Genomic DNA, 17,180 nt, shown 5'->3' on the forward strand with positions numbered 1-17,180 from the left:
TCCCCATTTCTATTCATTCTAGCAGCAGAAGGTCTGGGCCAGCTAGTGAAAGTGCGTCTGGCCAATGAACAGATAAAGGGATTGTGCATATGGGGTAACGAAATTCCTATAACACATCAGCAATTCGTAGATGATTTCATGCTCTACAGACAAGCTACTCTCAAGGAAGCTCAACAGATTCTAAAAATCTTCTCAGAGTTTATGAAAGCCTTAGGGACAAATATTAACATTGAGAAATAAAAAATCTTCTTCTTTAACACCTAGGTTGCATCCCAAACATTCCTGGCAAGAACAATGGGATTCCGAATAGGCAGTTTCCCAGCTAAGTATATCAGCATCATGCTTAATGAACTTCAGTATAGAGTAGCAAATTGGGGACCTCTTATAGGCAGGATACGAAAGAAGATAGATAATTGGACGTTTCGGGCTCTAAATACCCCTAGCTAGATAATCTTATTAAAAGCAATCTTGCAATCCATCCCAATATATTAGATTTGTCCCTAAAACTATCTGTCAAAAATTAGTAGCTATGTTTAAAAAAAATTATGGCAAGGAACAAGTAAAACAAGAAAATTGGCATTGCTATCCTGGGAATGGCTCAGCAAACCAATCAAAGACAGAGGATTAGGTCTGCAGGACCCTTACACCCTCAACTAAGTGATGGGAGAAAAACTATGGTGGCGGTGGATACAGGGAGGGCAGGACCTGTGGAAGAAAATATGGGAGAAGAAATATGAGGTGGCAGAGATGCCAAAAGACAAGATGAGAAGTTAAACAGAGAAAAAAGGAATAGTAATATGGAACTTATCTAGTACCAATAAAGATCTAATAAGAGATTACAGTTTTTGGGGAGTAAGAGAGGGGGACACCGCCAAGTTTTGGGAGGAATCCTGGCAATAGAGAGAAAAGATTCTCCACAAAGAAGCCCTATAATAAATCCATGAATTTACCTCCCAAGCAGAAGGTGAATTGGTCAGAAATTTCTGGAAGCCAAGTATAGGGGAATACTGGCGAAATTGGAAGCAAAAGGATGACTGGGTAGTAGCCCCAGAGATAGCAAGCTAGGAAACTTAAAACAAAGAAATGGCATCCAGGAAAGTCACGGTTAAAATAGGGAAGGACATACTATGATGGGGAACTCGAATCAAAGGAACGTTCTCTATAGCTAAAGGTTATCATTTAAAGGCAGGGCTCAATCAACTGACAGAATCTAAAAAATGGAAAAACAACTGGAAAATTAAGAGTTGGCTAAAATTAGCTTTCTTTCTATGGATTTTACATCATGGTCGAGCACTAACCTGGGATCAAATACGAAAGAAAGGGATGCAGGGAACCTCGCGATGTGCATTATGCCAGGAACAGGAGGAAACAATGGAGCACCTAACCAACAACTGCATAGTCAGTTGCAACTTGTGGAGTAATCACCAAAAAATGTTTGAAATCAGTCATTAGAAACTACAATAATATAAAAAATACACTGGAAAATTGGCCAATAAAACCTTACCAAAACCAGATCCTACACCACACATGGACACTGTCCATAGGTTTTATTCTTTGGAACATCTGGAAGGAAAGAAACAGAGTGATATTCAATGAAGACAAGAGAACCTCTGTTGAAATATGGAAGCAAACCACGCAAAGTACTAGAGAAACTATTTTAGCAGAATCATGGAATGAAGAAGACTGGAAAATCAACTAAATAGAGGAGAGAATCTTGCAACGCCTACAATTAAAGTAGAGCATGACAGATAGAACAAAAAGAAAACCTCAAACCAGAGAGGTCGAAGAGATTAGCACTTACAGGCATCCACCCCAAGGCTTTGTCAAGCTAAAGTTTGATGGGGCAGCAAAAGGTAACCCGGGTGAAGCAGGAATAGGGGGATTATTCAAGAACAATGGATGAACCACCTTGAGAATTTACACGATGGATTGCAGAGAAGCAACGAACAATGAAGCTGAGTTACACGCGCTAAAACGTGGACTCGAAATTTCCATCCGGGAAATGTATCAGAATCTTCAGATCAAAGGCAATTTGAAACTGGTTGTCGACATGGTAAAACGACTGCAAAACAATGCACCGGTGGAAAAGATCAGCCGAAGCTAGCGAACATCATGGTTGACCAGTGAAATAGGGAAATTGATAAACAAAGTAGACTATATTCTACCTACACATGTAAAGAGAAAAGGAAATGGATCGAGCGACTGGCTAGCTAATTGGGTGAGTCGAAGCAGTGGAAGGACAATGGATCTCAGAGGGACAGATCTCCCTCACCCGAAGGAGAGGGCGCAGTTGCAGGAACTCCTTGCAGTCGATAATGATGGCAATAGAGACCCAGAAAAACAAGGTGGGAGGCAACAAAATGTATAGGAAAAGGCATAAAGTGGCAAAAGCGGGGAAAGGATACAACTGGCGATGACAGAAAGGACACACAAGCGAAATGAAAGGATTAAATGGCAAAAGGGGCAGCTGATGGAGCAAGGCAAGGTTGGATCACATCCTAAGATGCCAACAAAGGGGAAATCAAGGAATGCGATGGTTGAGGGCAGGAGTGAGGACAGGCATAGGGTCAGAGAAAGGATGGCAAGTGGCAGCAAAAGGGTAGATAGTACATGGCAAGAGCAGCCGGGAGGATGTAGGGAATGAGGTGGAGTAAAGGAGGACAAAATGGTTGAGGCACATCCTGAGATGAAGACTCCGGAAAGAGTGCCGATAAAGGAACAGGACAGGTGGAGGTAAGAAGGGACAGAAGGAAAGGAATAACCCCAAGAGGGCCTGAGGTGACAATAGCTACTTGCATGCAATAGAGAACGAAGCTGGCTGGAATGCAGAAAGGTGGTGGATGACAGGAGTAACAAATAGGCAAAGGGGACAGTGGGGTAAGGTGGGATGTAGTCTCAACCTCTTACTTGGTATTTTACGCTGTAGTTAGAAGTAGAAGTCTAGGAAACATGCCTGAGAGTACCATGAAGCCAAGATCAGGGAGTAGACAAAGCCAGTATGTAGGAGCCCTCAGACCAAGGCAACGGTGTCCACCTCTGTTCAAAGGAGCAGGCCAGAAAGTCATGGCTCTGAGGATAACTACTGGTCATCCGGGGAAAAATACTTATAGACCCTTAAGGAAAGGAAAGACCAACTCTAGGAATGTTATCCGAGTGGGGAAGGAGGGGATCTCAGGAAGGAGAGGTACTCCCGTAAGTATCTGGACCCAATTACCAGGAAATTTTAGAGAAAAGGCTAGAGGAAGAATTAGTAGGAAATCCCTGATAAAAAGGCCAGAAAGCCACCTCCTTAGGCATTCAGGGAGGAGAGACGACCTGTATAGGCCCTCAGACCGATAGAAACTTTGGCAGCAGGGGGTACCCTTAGCCATCTTGAGTGGCGAAAATGAAATGGGTCGTTTCAAAGGCCGCCCCCCGAGGCAGGATGCACCATTAGACCATTCTCCTATCCTGGGATACCAAAACCCTAGCAAGGCAAGGATGGTAGGTAAGTGGATCAACAATCAAATTCTAAACCATGGTACTGATTGATGTTGTCATGTTTTCATAGGTAAGAAACATGCAGTAAAGTGCAGCGTTCAGTTCAGAGACAAGGAGAAAAAGGGAACAAACTCTCAGCCAAGAAGGAAAATGGCCCTGAGGAAAGTGAAATGTGTTCCAAAATAAGAAGAGGGCACCAACAAAACTACGAAAAGGAAAGGTAGGAAATCTGAGGCAGAGCACATGAAGAGCATCATAGATGCATACATGGCCAGGAACCCACCTGAAATCAGAGAGCAGATAATTGGCTAGGAGAGAGAGCTCAAATCTATCAACAAGAACCAAGAGGTCCCCAGAGAGGAATGGGAATGCATGGTGCTAGACCCTGGAAACACGAGGAGTCGCAATTCCCTCTTCAACAAAACTCTGCAACAATACTGGATTATGAAGCATGTTGTGGCTAGAGCCATGAACCTGAATTGTGATGCCCGAGAAGAAGAAGAAGCAGAAATGTGGTAGTGGAACGAATGGCAAAGGAACCAGATCCAAGATGAAATGGAAAACATCAAGTATGTGCTCCTCAAGGAAATTGTAGCAGTGCAAATTCATGCCTACTGCAACAACCTCATTATGTGGAGAATTGAACAAATGCTGAGAGACCTGAAATGGAAAATGGAGCAGAGGAGTAAGATCCCTGGATCAAGCGCCAAGGTGCCTTCCCCTATAATTTCCTTGGATGAGGATTGAAGTAGTATGTTAAGTCTTTTAGTGCTTTCTTTTTGTGATAAATTGGAATATGATGTACTACCTTAAAATTAAGGATAGGATAATGAGTAGAGATAGTAAGAACAGACACGCTAGATACATAGAGATGAACCTTTTCAAGTTTTGGGCTGGATTTAATGCAGACAGGTGGTTACCTGGTTTCCTTCGGGCAGGTTAACCACTTGTGACAGATGATAGATGTAAATTTTTGAATTTGAAATATAGATAGCAGCTCTACCAAATTTCACAAAAAAAAAGATCGTACAAATAGGTAGCCCTACTTTTTTCTTCACCCATAGGGAAGTTGACGTTAAATGGCATGACATGCACATGGTCATGCTTGGAAACCACCCCAAGATTAAAAAATATAATCAACAATCGACATCTTGCAGCGCAATACATTCATTTTCAATTCACAATCTTCCTCAAAGAGGCCTTTCAAAAAGGTTTCCATCCAAAGGACTTCTGGTGCAAGTTTTTTCCTAACCATCCTTCTCCTTTTTTGTTTTTTTTTCCTAGATGTACACTCGCCTCATAAAATTTCCTTTCTCATCTTTACAGGTATGAGTGGCAACATAGGGGCTCCGCACACATACATGGTTTCCTTTGTCTAGAGAACACACTTGATATGGACAACCTCGATTGGGATGACCACGGTGTGGGGGATAGAGCGAAGTCGTATTTCGATGAACACATTTATGCTTGGAATCCTCAACCTACTAAACAACATGCACCTTATGTACACATCTCTATAGAGCATGACCCATGCATCCTCCCATCGCCATTGATATTTGCATCATCTTTCCTTTAGGACTACGAGGATAATCTTAATTGCGTTCAACAACATACAAAATGCCACCCCTCTTCATGTCTTGGCAAAAAAGTTCATACTTTTGTTTGCCACTATGAGTTCCATGGGATTTAAATGCCACCCTCTCTTTAATGATTGATGACAGTGGATAAAAGAAATATGTCCTTGCTCATAATGATGACAATTTAAATGCGCGCAACTATAGCAAGCTATCCACATGGAGAGAAAACATTGATTGCCAACTTGTTTTGTCTCAGAATGTTGTTCTCCGCTACATTGTGAAATATGCAATGAAACCAGAGACAAAATCATAAATTTATTAGCAAATGTTGTCATGTCTCTCGTAGGCTATTCACCCGAAAACACCTGTTGTTAGTGTTTTTCAAAAAATTTTAATAGAAACAATTGCCGATAAGGACATTAGTGCACGTGAAACATGCCACATGCTACAAAAACTGCCCCTTTCGCTTTCTAACCACTCATTTGTTTCCCTCAATGTTACTAAACCTGTTTTTCGACGTGTTTCTCATGGTCTAGGTTCCCCAATCCCAAGACCACCCTTCATTGTAGTATACATGAATTTACCTCCTTCACTTGAAACACTAACTCTTCTTGAGGTTGTACATTCCTGGTCCTTCTCTGCTAATCAAAAACATAACCAATGGAAACAAATAAATCCTTGTGAGATTTTTCATGTCCTCCCTTGTTATTCCTCATTCCCTTATCCTGCTGATGCATCCTACACTTCTTTCTGCTAGAGTGAACTACTGTTGATGCAACCTATGTTTCTTTCTGCTAGAGTGAGCTACTTCTATACTTCCCTTTTCGCACACTTCCATCAGACATTGGCTCCACTAATGCAACAATCATTTTGCATTGGGAACAAAAAAGATATGCGTATGTTCCATGGCATGTTCTTTGAGCCCCCGAAACCCCCCCTCCCCTAGATATGGTGACACCTCCATTAATAATGTGCCTAACCTACATGAATCCTTAGACATAGATGAATGGAAATTCCTTTTTCAGCTACACGCTGGAAACAACATGCAAATTGATGACCTTCACATGCTTGGACATCGTGACTTTGACTCTAACCATAATTGGATTGATACTACCATCTCTCTCCCTTTGCAAGAGACAACCATATGTTTTATATATTTTGAGTTGCTCATCCACCCAAATCCATTCTAGCCCCACTCCAGTTCCCTACTTGCGCACCTCACTATCGCCACCCAGGAAGTTGCTTTCACCATTGTCCTTACCCACTTTAGAACCACTTCCCCCATTCCTCAACATAGAATTCTAATCCAAGGCACTGCTAGCATGGGGAAGTTGCATTTAATTAATTGCCTAAGAGATACATTTCTTGTTGAATATGCTCCCAATTCAAGTCCATTTCTCCTACTCACTCCAACAGGTGTTGCAGTGTTTAACATAAAGGCACTTACAATCCATTCTGCCCTTCACATTCCTTTAGTGTCAATGCATCCTCTTGAGGTCCAACCACTTTAGAATCTCCAAGAAAAACTTTGTCATGTCAAATACATTTTAATTGATGAAATGAGATTTATTGGGACTAAACTTATTTCGCGCATAGGCGATCATATAAGGGATGTATTTCCTTCCTATCAGAATGTGCCTTTTGGCAATTGGTCTATCATACTTGTTGGTGATCTTTGCCAACTACCTCCTATGAAGGAAATCCCGATGTATGCCAGGACATCACGTGGCAATGGCGATTGGCACACCTTTGACGCGGTCATCACACTATCTATCATCTTTCATCAACAAGGGACCGACCCTCTTCAAATTTCATTTCACCAACTACTCACGAATCTCATAAATGCAACACCAACAATCGAGCACTAGAACCTTCTCATGTCAAGAACAAATTCCCTTTTGTGAAATGATGAGAAACAGAAATTCGACAATGCAATCCACCTATATCTAACCAACCTAGTTGTCGCATTGCATAACAAACAAATGCTCAAAAAATTGAACATGCCAATTGCACGATGCTACACAGAGAAAAGGAACCAACATCCTACTGGTACACATGAAGATGATGAACAATTGGATGCAAAAGTTCTTATTTGCAATGAAAAACGGGTTTTTCTCACATGTAACTTGTGGGTTGAAGCAGGTCTTGTAAATGGAGCACTTGGAAAAGTAGTTTCCATTTTCTATGCACCTGGATCAAAACCCCCTCAATTACCATCATTTGTTGTTGTTGACTTCTTCCAATACAAAGCCCTGCCATGGGATGCCTTGAACCCATCTTATGTTCCAATTCCCCCAATAACACGAGGCTCTCGCAAGAAACTTCCCCTTCGAATGGCATGGGGTTTGACAATACATAAATCGCAAGGGATGACATTACCAAAGGCAACAGTGGACATTGGCAACACAGACCGACAAGGCTTAACATTCACTGCCATCTCCAGAGTTTTCACCTTGGATGATCTTCGCATCTCTCCACCATTTTCCTTCATCCGCTACTCCCACATGCAAGGAAATTCTTACATCAAATGTAGGCAACAAGAGGAATCCATGCTAGCATCAAAGTATTTACAACCACCTATAGTCTGATCACTCCATCTAGCCCCTTCTGATTTCATTTGAGTAAGCATACTTTTGATTCAATTTCACAATAGTTTCTTTCTTTTACAAATAGTTGCTACGAAACTCAGTTAAAATTCCAAAAAATTTCCCCTTTCTAAAAAAAATATAATGTGCATTTGTGTTTGGAACAAAAAAAAATGAACAAACTTTACAAGTTCGCATTTCGCTGATTGATGTGAGCATGGTTTTACAACTCTACTTCAAATCAAATACTTTCAAAATGCTTGACAGGAAGAAACAAAAAGCAAATATGTTGTCACTTACTAGCAAATCTCTTTTCAACTGTCCAAGAAGTAACTTACCACAGAAGTTGGAAGCCATTTTTCCAAACAGCAAAAGGACTCAAAAGCTACTCTGAACAAGCTTTCCAAACTATTGTGGTGAAAAATACAACACCCCCATTTTGATTGTATTATTATCATAATAATAATGGGGACTGCTATGTATTTGCAACTGGCTTTTGGATCATTTGTTATTCCTTTTTTCCTTATGTTGTCTTGTTTTATTTTTCAATTTGACTTAATCTTATTTTTAAAGTTTCTTTTTATTATTCATTAATTAGAATAAATGAAACAAATAGCCCCCGAGTCGAGGACTTATATTGTTGTCCGAATTTAACCCTTTTATATTGAACCAACATTAAATGTGCCCTTTGAGTAATAACACTTTATTGTAGAATGAAAACCTTTCAATCAAAGTTCACAAAAAAATATATAACACACATCTTATATAATGAAATCATATTAGAGCAATTGCATATCGATGTTTTGGTAATGTACCACCCCTCCAAACCTCCGATCACCAATATAGTGTTACCTCCGATCTCTAATTTGTTTAGATCTCCAGTGTGCGATATCACAAGACCTCTGATTTGTTTAGAGCTCCAATACATAGACCAAATATGGGTATGCAATTCATTCAAAATAATATCGCGTCTGATTTACAATTCGATAAAGTTATAAAAATAAGTTAATTATGATGAACATCCTTGTTGAATGTTAATTATTAGCAACAACAAAAATATCTATAGATTTGTACAATTCTAATTCTAATTCTAATTTAAGCTACATTATTTCCAAAATATTCCCTTTGTTTTGCATCCAGTTTCTTCTTATATAACTTTTCACTTAAAATTTCAATTTAAATTAATTATATATAGCAAAGATGGGAACCAAATGAAAGGATAAAATATTCAAAATGTTAATATCAATTTCTTAAAATTGTATCCTTTTAAGGAATTAAGAAATGAAAAGGAGATGCAGGAACTGCATTAAACTCTTTAAATAACAGTTTATGTCGTTGTTTCAATTTACTAACCTCATAGAAAGAAATGTTGCCCTTAACCTTCTTCGTGTGTTCCATAATATTATACTCAATGGTATCAGAGACTACAAGGGTCTTGGATGAGTGAAGGATATATGAATGTGAATCTAATGAATGTATATCAAACTAAAAAAATAAATATAAACAAAGCCTTGTAATATCTATCCAAGGACAATGTATCATTAATATATGTGACTTACAGATCTTTTCACTTATAGAATTATAATCTAGATCATCAAACCATTCATGAATATAAAACGAGTAATGATAGTTGATTTAATTAAATAGTTAATTACATTAGTTGATATAAATCATTGCACATATATGATACCATTGTTTGTCTATATACTTAAAATATTTTGATTAAAACACATTAATCATGATAATGGTCCAATCGCATCCAATAACATATATGGCAAAGTTGAAATAAAGTAGTAATTCAACTCATAAACATAGCATCAACATACAGATAATAGCACATGATACACATTCACTCTTCTCATATGTAGAATCATAGTGGTTCTTCTTTCTATGAAGACTTCTTTACAACTACAATAGTGGGAAAAAAAAGGCTTCTCACACAAAATCAGAATCCCCTTTCTTCTTAACAATGAAGAAGATTTATAGTTCAAAATCAAAACTTAAATATAGAAAATTCCATAACATGTTGTGGTGGTTCAAAGAAAACACACTTCAAATAAAAATACAAGCTAATATTAGAGTGTTGTTACAAAAACTTGATCAAAACTTGGAGCAGGACTGATCTACCATTCGTTGTTTAAGTTCTCATATATCTGTCATCGACTTCAATTCAGGTGGATGTTGAGGGATAATACGCATACGTGTAGTGAATAACGCATCATTGAGTGCTGGCAGAAAGTAACTGGTTATATTTGAAAGACACCTTAGCTTCAACCATTTCCCATGTGGGTTTGACTAAGAAATGGCAATGACAGTCCAAGTCAATCTTTGATAGACATTTTATTCCCTTAGTGTTCTTCTTTGATGATTCTTGCTAATATTTTGTCAATAATTTAACATTGGGCAAAGTATCTTCTGGGCAGTCTGAGATTAAATTTTCCTACAATAGGTTGTCATTGATTGATTCAATGATGTTTCTAGATATGTCCCTGGCACTATAGATTTCCATCTCTTCATTTTTAAGCCTTATCTCCCATTCCGAAAAGACAATGTCTTTCTGAGATTCTTCTATTTTCGGGAGATTGGTTGATTGCCCCTCAGAGTTGTTTTTCCAGTCAATGAAATCAAAGATTTTCTCTTCAACTTCCTTGCTATATGTCCTCAGATCAGATAGTTGATTCACAAGTGCATAATCTGATTAGAACTTTTCTTCGATAATGGCCATGTTTTATAAAAATAGAACCTGATGATGAGCGAGTAGGTTATTCATCTCCCCTACTTCTTTCATGAATTCTTCCATCTCAGGATTAACCTTCAGTTGCTCAATCCTGCACTCTAGCTCCTGTATATGGGCATCCCAACTCTTTATGTCAGATTCATATTGAATCTTTAGGCCATCGAAACTAGTTTGCAATTGTGCAAGTTGAGCTTGCCATTGGTGAACAATTCCTTTCTTTTCATTTTCTAAATTTTGTTCAAGATGCCTTATTCTATCATCTTTCTCCCTTAGGATTTGTTTCACTTCTATGGCTTTGTCAATTATTTCACTAGCATAGGCTCCTGCATATTGTGATAGTCTCCCAAGATCTTCACCGGGGGTGGCTTGGGAATCTTTCATAGTTCTTGAACGGAGGTATTTATAAGTACCAAAGCCCGCCTTTATTCAGTCCTTCTCCTTTTTCTTTGTCTGCTGACTATTGCTTTGTGTTTGGGACTGTAAAATATATCCAGAGGAGGAATATCCTCAATTTTGAGAATGACCTCAGAGGTTAGAAAAAATGGGATCATTTCCACATCATCGGTGTCCATAATCTATTTATAAGCCTTAACAGTGAACGAGGTCTTCTCGGTAATTACACCAGTCTAAGAGATCTTTGTCTGGAAGGTATTTTTGTAGTTTTTTAGGGTCAGACTCTTTAAGAAATTGATCCCAAATCACATCCAGATTTTCTTCTGTCGTAACCTTCTCTCTCTTTGACTAGTAAGATGTCAATGTTTGAGTTGCATGAGCTACATATTGACTCTGAGTTGTGCTTGTTTATGTCTCTTCTTCCATGCTCTGTTGACATAGTTTTAATAATTCACTGGGCAAGTGGGAAATCCTTTTAACCCTGTATTGATGAAACTGCACTAATTCCTCGGGACTAAGCCTTACTTTTGCTTATTTTTAAACTAGTGCATAATCTGAGGTCGATTCAAAGAAATCATCAAATTTATTAGGCTCGTTTGTAAATTTCCTGATCTTTGCCTATGTTGTAATATTTTTGGTAGTATCATTGGGATCATACTGCCGATTTGGAATGGTTGGAAAGTTCATCAGCTAGATTTCCTCCATCTCCTTAGTAGCATGTTTGAAATTCTCTAAGGATTAGACTCCACAGTGAAAAGGGAAACTAGGTCACATTGTATTTTTTCTTTCTCCGTTTCCCACAGTCTGATAGGCTATTTCCCGGGCTAAGAGATTATCAGGGACATGCAGGGGAAACATATGAGGGTCACCAAGGCTACTAAAAACTCGAATATAGGTAAATGATTCCTCCCCAAACCATCTTCCAATTGATAGCAGGTCATTGTTGCCTTCAATGGAGATTCTAGGGCACTTCTCATTGAAAACAAATTGGTGGATAGGAAGCATGACACCATGGCTAATCTTGTAAAAATGGGGTTGGTATTTTGACTCCCATAGGATATTATGGTAAATGTGAATAGGACAAGGGCTTTGACTATTTGATTTCCATCCCATGGATGGGAAATATGAAGTGAAAAAAATACATTCCATAATGTAGGCACTCATGTGGGGGAACAACATTTTAAGAAAAAACAGTTATTGGAAAGAATAGTTCCCCATTCCATTACATAACCATCAGAGGCAGCCTCAATCATGGGTACTATTGAAGGCTCAAAAATATTGGCCTCAACATCAGGGAAAACCACCCGGTCGGTAACTTAGAGCGGCTCCTTTTCTATTTGAGATGGTGGCTCCAACTAGGTTGGTGAGATTAGTTTCCCTTAAAAAGATATATGAAATAATATAAAAGAGATATAGGTGTGAATATTGATTTACGTATGTAAAACAGAAATGAATATAATTAAAGGCCTTACTATTTCGATCTCGAGACAATATATCTTCTATAAATATGACTTAAAGATTGCACTCATAATATGACAATGTGGATCATGAAACCATTCATGAATATAAAACGAGTAATGATAACTAATTTAATTAAACAGTTAATTAACTTAGTTGATATAATTCATTGCATATATAAGATATCATTGTTTGCTTATACAATTATAAGATTTCGATTAAAACACATCAATAGTGATAATTGTTTAACTGTATGAAATAACATATATGACAAACTTGAAAAGAAATAATAATTCAACTCACAAACATAGCATAAATATATAGATAATAGTACCTGATACACATTAACTTTGCCCATAAGTAAAATCAGAGTGGTTCTTCTTTCTATTAAGACTTCTTTTCAACTATAGTAGTGCAAACCAAAATCTTTCATGCAAAAAGTCAAAACCCATTCTTCATAACATTGAAAGGGATTTATAGTTTGAAATTGAAATTCAAATATAGAAAAGTTCCACAAAATGTTGGGTGGTTTAAACAAACCACACTTAAAATAAAATACAAGATAATAATAGTTTGTTGTTTTAATAACTTTGATCATGACTAGGAGGAGGATTGCTTTTCCATTCACTGTCGAAGCTCACATATGTCTGTCATCAACTTTAATTGAGGTGGATTATGAGGATCAATTCACATCCGAGAAGTGAAGAAGATGCATTGTTGAGTGTTGTAAGAAGATGACTGGTGGTATTTGCAACAAACCTCAACCACTAACCGTGAGGTTTGACTAGGAAATGCCAATGGCATTCCAAATCAATCTTTTATAGGGCCTTTATTCCCTCAACCTTTTTCTTTGCTGATTCTTGACAAGACTTTGTTAGCAATTTTACACTGGGCAAGGTATCTTTAGGGTAGTCTAAAATGAGATTAGCCTACAATATTCTATCACTGATTGATTTGGTGATGTTATTTTATATGTCCCTGGAACTATAGATCACCATCTCCACATGTTTAAGCTTGATCTCCCATTCTTGAAAGACAACGTCTTTATTATATTCTTCTATTTTGGGGAGATTGGTCGATTGACCCTCAGAGTTGCCCTGCCAATTGATGAAGTTGGAAATATTTTCCTCTACTTCTCTATAATATGTCCTCAGATCGGACAGTTGATCTACAAGTGAATCACTTGATTGGCATAGGTCTTGGATAATGGCCAACTTTTGACAAAATAAAACTTGTTGAGAATGTAGGTTGTTTAACTCTGTTTCTTCTTTCTTGAACTTTGCTACTTTTGGATTGACCTTTAGTTTCTCAATTATGTGTTACAGCTCCTATACTTGGGAATCTCATCTCTTCATGTCAAACTCATATTAAATCTTCAAGTCATCAAAACTGGTTTGTAATTTTTCAAATTGAGCTTGCCATTGCTAAGTGATTCCCTGCTTTTCACTTTCCAAACTTTGTTCAAGATGCCTTATTTTCTCATCCTTCTCCCTAGGGAGATGTTGCAATTCTCATGCCTTATCAATTGTTGCACTATCATAAGCTCCTGAAAACTGTGATAGTCTTCTTAGGTCTTTAGCCGAGGTGACTTGGGCGTGTTTCCAGAGTACTTGAAAGGAGGCATTGACAGGGGCCAAAGTCTGGCTTTGTTCAATTCTTCTCATTTTCCTCTGTTTGCTGACCACTTATGCTTCGGACTATAGAATACATCAAGAAGAGGAATCTCCTCTATTTTTAGAATGAACTTAGAGGTATGAAATATTGGGTTGATCTCCAAATCACCAGTGTCCATAGTCTCCTATAAAGCCTCAATAGTAAACGAGGTCTTCTCTATGTTTTTAGGAGCTTGCATATTTTTAGGGTCAGATTGTTTGGAAAACTGTTCCCAAATTTCTTCCAGATTCTTGTCTGTTATAACTTTGTACATCCACCATGAAGGTGACCAGGTATCTGGGCTTTCATGACAAGTCCTTGCTAGGGTTGTCCCATAGCCTACGCATATATAGATCTGTTTGGGGAACTGAAATACCTAGAGGAAGCGGCGACGTCTCTAAGCTCTTGTTTTTGCCATTTTTAACCATGTATAAAGAGCCAATAGTGGGGTTGCAGTGGGCACAAATGCAATTTCTATTCGGATGGTGGCGAGGAGTGAAATAGGAAGGATGTGAAAATATATTAATCTGGGGTGAAGTGTACCCATCAAATACCCAAACTTCATTGAGGAGCGTATATACATCAAGGGCTTCAGTGTGATCAGGTCATTGTTGTGCTTCTTCATCATGTCTTAATTGCTCTGAATATGAACAAATAAACCTACCTTTCCTCTTGTAAAAAAAAAGTATCTCTACATGCCTCACCACCGGCTGCTCTTTAGTACAAGAGGAGATCTACATTAGTGGAGAAAGCATGGTCCTGGTTCACAAATTTTGAAGAATCTAGTCAAATCCTGTTGAATTTTCATTGTAGTTGCTTTCACACAAGTTGCACGAGTTCTGTTTAATTATGCATATGCATATTAATAAATTAATTATGTTTTTGACACCCTTTCTCACGCCTCTACTTTTGTGGTAGTCTTTCAACCACGGATAGGCAGGTCTGGCACCATCGTACTTTTTCTTTTCACCAATACTCAAGTACTCGAACTATGCCTATCCAGCACTTAACCAAATTTTATCACAAACGTTTATATGCAATGGAAAATATTCAATTATCTTTCATCATTTTAATCTTTAATAGCAGCGGAAATAAAACATCACAATCAAATACACATATACACCATATGTGGGAGGGGCAACTCCCAATTAATCTGAGTTTTCCCAATATAATAAATTCTTTAATTCAATTGTATGAAATAACTTTAGAAATAATACAACCTTCAAAATCTTGGCTTGCACACTTCTTCCAAAACTCTGCACCCACCAAGCAAACCTTCCAGCTTATCATGCAACCTAGCATGACTTACCTGAATTTATCCAACCATCGTGCATGTTCTGCACACTCGACCCAACCATCGTGTTACAATGCCCACCCTACCATTTTGACCTGCCCACACCTACATGTTGATGTGCCCATGCCGAGGCACCCACACAACTGTGTTGATGTCCCACACAATGCGGGTCAAGTTGCAGTGCCCCTCAGGTCGCCTTTGCCCACCTGTTATCCGACTGCGTCACAACCATTCACCAAATTTCAAAATTGCACTTAGGCTGCCTGTTGCACTCTTCGCACTTGCCTCAAGTTTTTTCAATCCAACTGTGCCACACTACAGCTGTCTCGAGTCTAGGTGACCCACGTGTTCGTAGCAGCAGCCCAAGTCCCACCTGCCCGTCCCACAATATGTGCACCCAACAAAACCCCAATTTCGGCACTTCGAAAATACTCTTGGCCTTGCACCTACATCTTGTTCATATGCCCGGGCCCTTCACTCATCCTTGCTCTACAATCCTTGTTGTTTGCTTGCTTGGTTGAAATTCGATGCCTTCTCCACAACTCAGCCATCCTTAATTTTATGCCATCATGTGGTCCCTCCACACGAATCAATGCATTCTTTTGTTTGCCTCCATGGGTCATCGCTCGTTATGAGAGTGGTAGACCGACAATATAATCACTGCCCATCATGTTGTTGTCGTGTCACTCGGATGGGTCATAGGTCGGCTTGCCCATGCTACCCGTCAACTCGCTCATACCTAATTCATGTTGTCCGTCGCTTTTGTCCTGCCACACTTCTACACAACTCGCCCATCATCCACCATCGCAACTTGACTCGCCTATGCCCATGTCATGTCATCCTTCGCGTTTTTCCAATCGCATTTCCACATGACTCGCCCATCATCCACCGTCGCAGCTCGACTCACCCAAGTCATCCACAAACTTGGGCACTTTGCTCACTCGAGCACCCAACTCAGGTCGTCTGACGCGCCTCTACCCGGTGACTTGCCCGCGCTCATCCACCGTGTCTACTATAATGTGCATGCTCACCCGTCACCTTTAACCAATGGTGAGTTGTCTTTAACCAATGACTTGTCGCACAAAACCGAACATCCACCTCTTAGTCACCTTTAACCAAATGCTCCAACCTAGGTCACCTCTAACTGAACACGGGCGCCCGTAGCACATCTCAAGTATGCCCACACTCCTTTAACCTCAATTGTCAGTTTTCAGACTCCCGAGTGCTCACCAACTTGAGACCTTGACATCCTCCACCACTCTAAAAATGTTCTCACCCTCTGACAACACCATCTCAACAATCTTCACCCCCACTATGCTCTCACAAGAAAATTTCATTTAATAGAATAAGCTATCACAAAATTTAATACTTTATCCTTTACATATTGTTTAAATTATCTAATAAATTTAGTGCACATTAATTGTAAAGGAATGGACGTCCCTTTTAAGTGATCTTAAAATGATTGAAAACCTTTACATGCTAACCTTTACAAAACGATCTAGGCAATGGTATTCAAATTTTCTAGGGAGTGGAGATGGGAGAAAATGTTTTAATTATATGTATTTTGATTAATGTGAAAGGGAATTGATTTTAATGAAAATATAATAATAATTTTTCTAATTAATTTAAATATATCTAATTAATCATAAAATTGTATTATTTTTATAAATATTAATAGTAATGTTATTATAAACTATGGTGGTAAATAAAATTTTTAAATTGTACAAATAAAGTTTCATGGTATGAGATAGATTATTTCTAAATTTTAAATAGAGAACAATTTTAGATTGAAGAATTTTGAATTTTTATATAAAATATTAATAAATATAAATTGAAATACAATTATTTAATAATTTTATGTATAATAAATTTATAAGTTAATAATGAGGGATTGAGAAGCTGATGGCTCCGCTAGGGTTTGATCCGGGAACCCTAGGCCTATGGCCTAGGTGATGCAGGTGGCGCAGAGAGGTCAGCGGGAGTACAGGTTTAGGGTTAGCTGG

At 38.5% G+C, this 17,180-nt stretch overlaps 1 protein-coding gene across 1 annotated transcript; it reads left to right on the top strand.

Annotated features, from left to right (window-relative positions):
* Positions 1-7,057: 7,057 nt before the first annotated feature.
* LOC149188079 (uncharacterized) lies at positions 7,058-7,645 on the top strand. Its single transcript, XM_089409864.1, has one exon. The coding sequence runs from the start codon at positions 7,058-7,060 to the stop codon at positions 7,643-7,645; it is 588 nt and encodes a 195-aa protein (XP_089265990.1).
* The last annotated feature ends 9,535 nt before the right edge of the window (positions 7,646-17,180 follow it).

This window comes from Pinus tabuliformis, chromosome 3_1, assembly GCF_031772625.1.
Source record: "Pinus tabuliformis cultivar Carrire ecotype Pingquan chromosome 3_1, CPIR1, whole genome shotgun sequence".
Classification (NCBI taxonomy): domain Eukaryota; kingdom Viridiplantae; phylum Streptophyta; class Pinopsida; order Pinales; family Pinaceae; genus Pinus; species Pinus tabuliformis.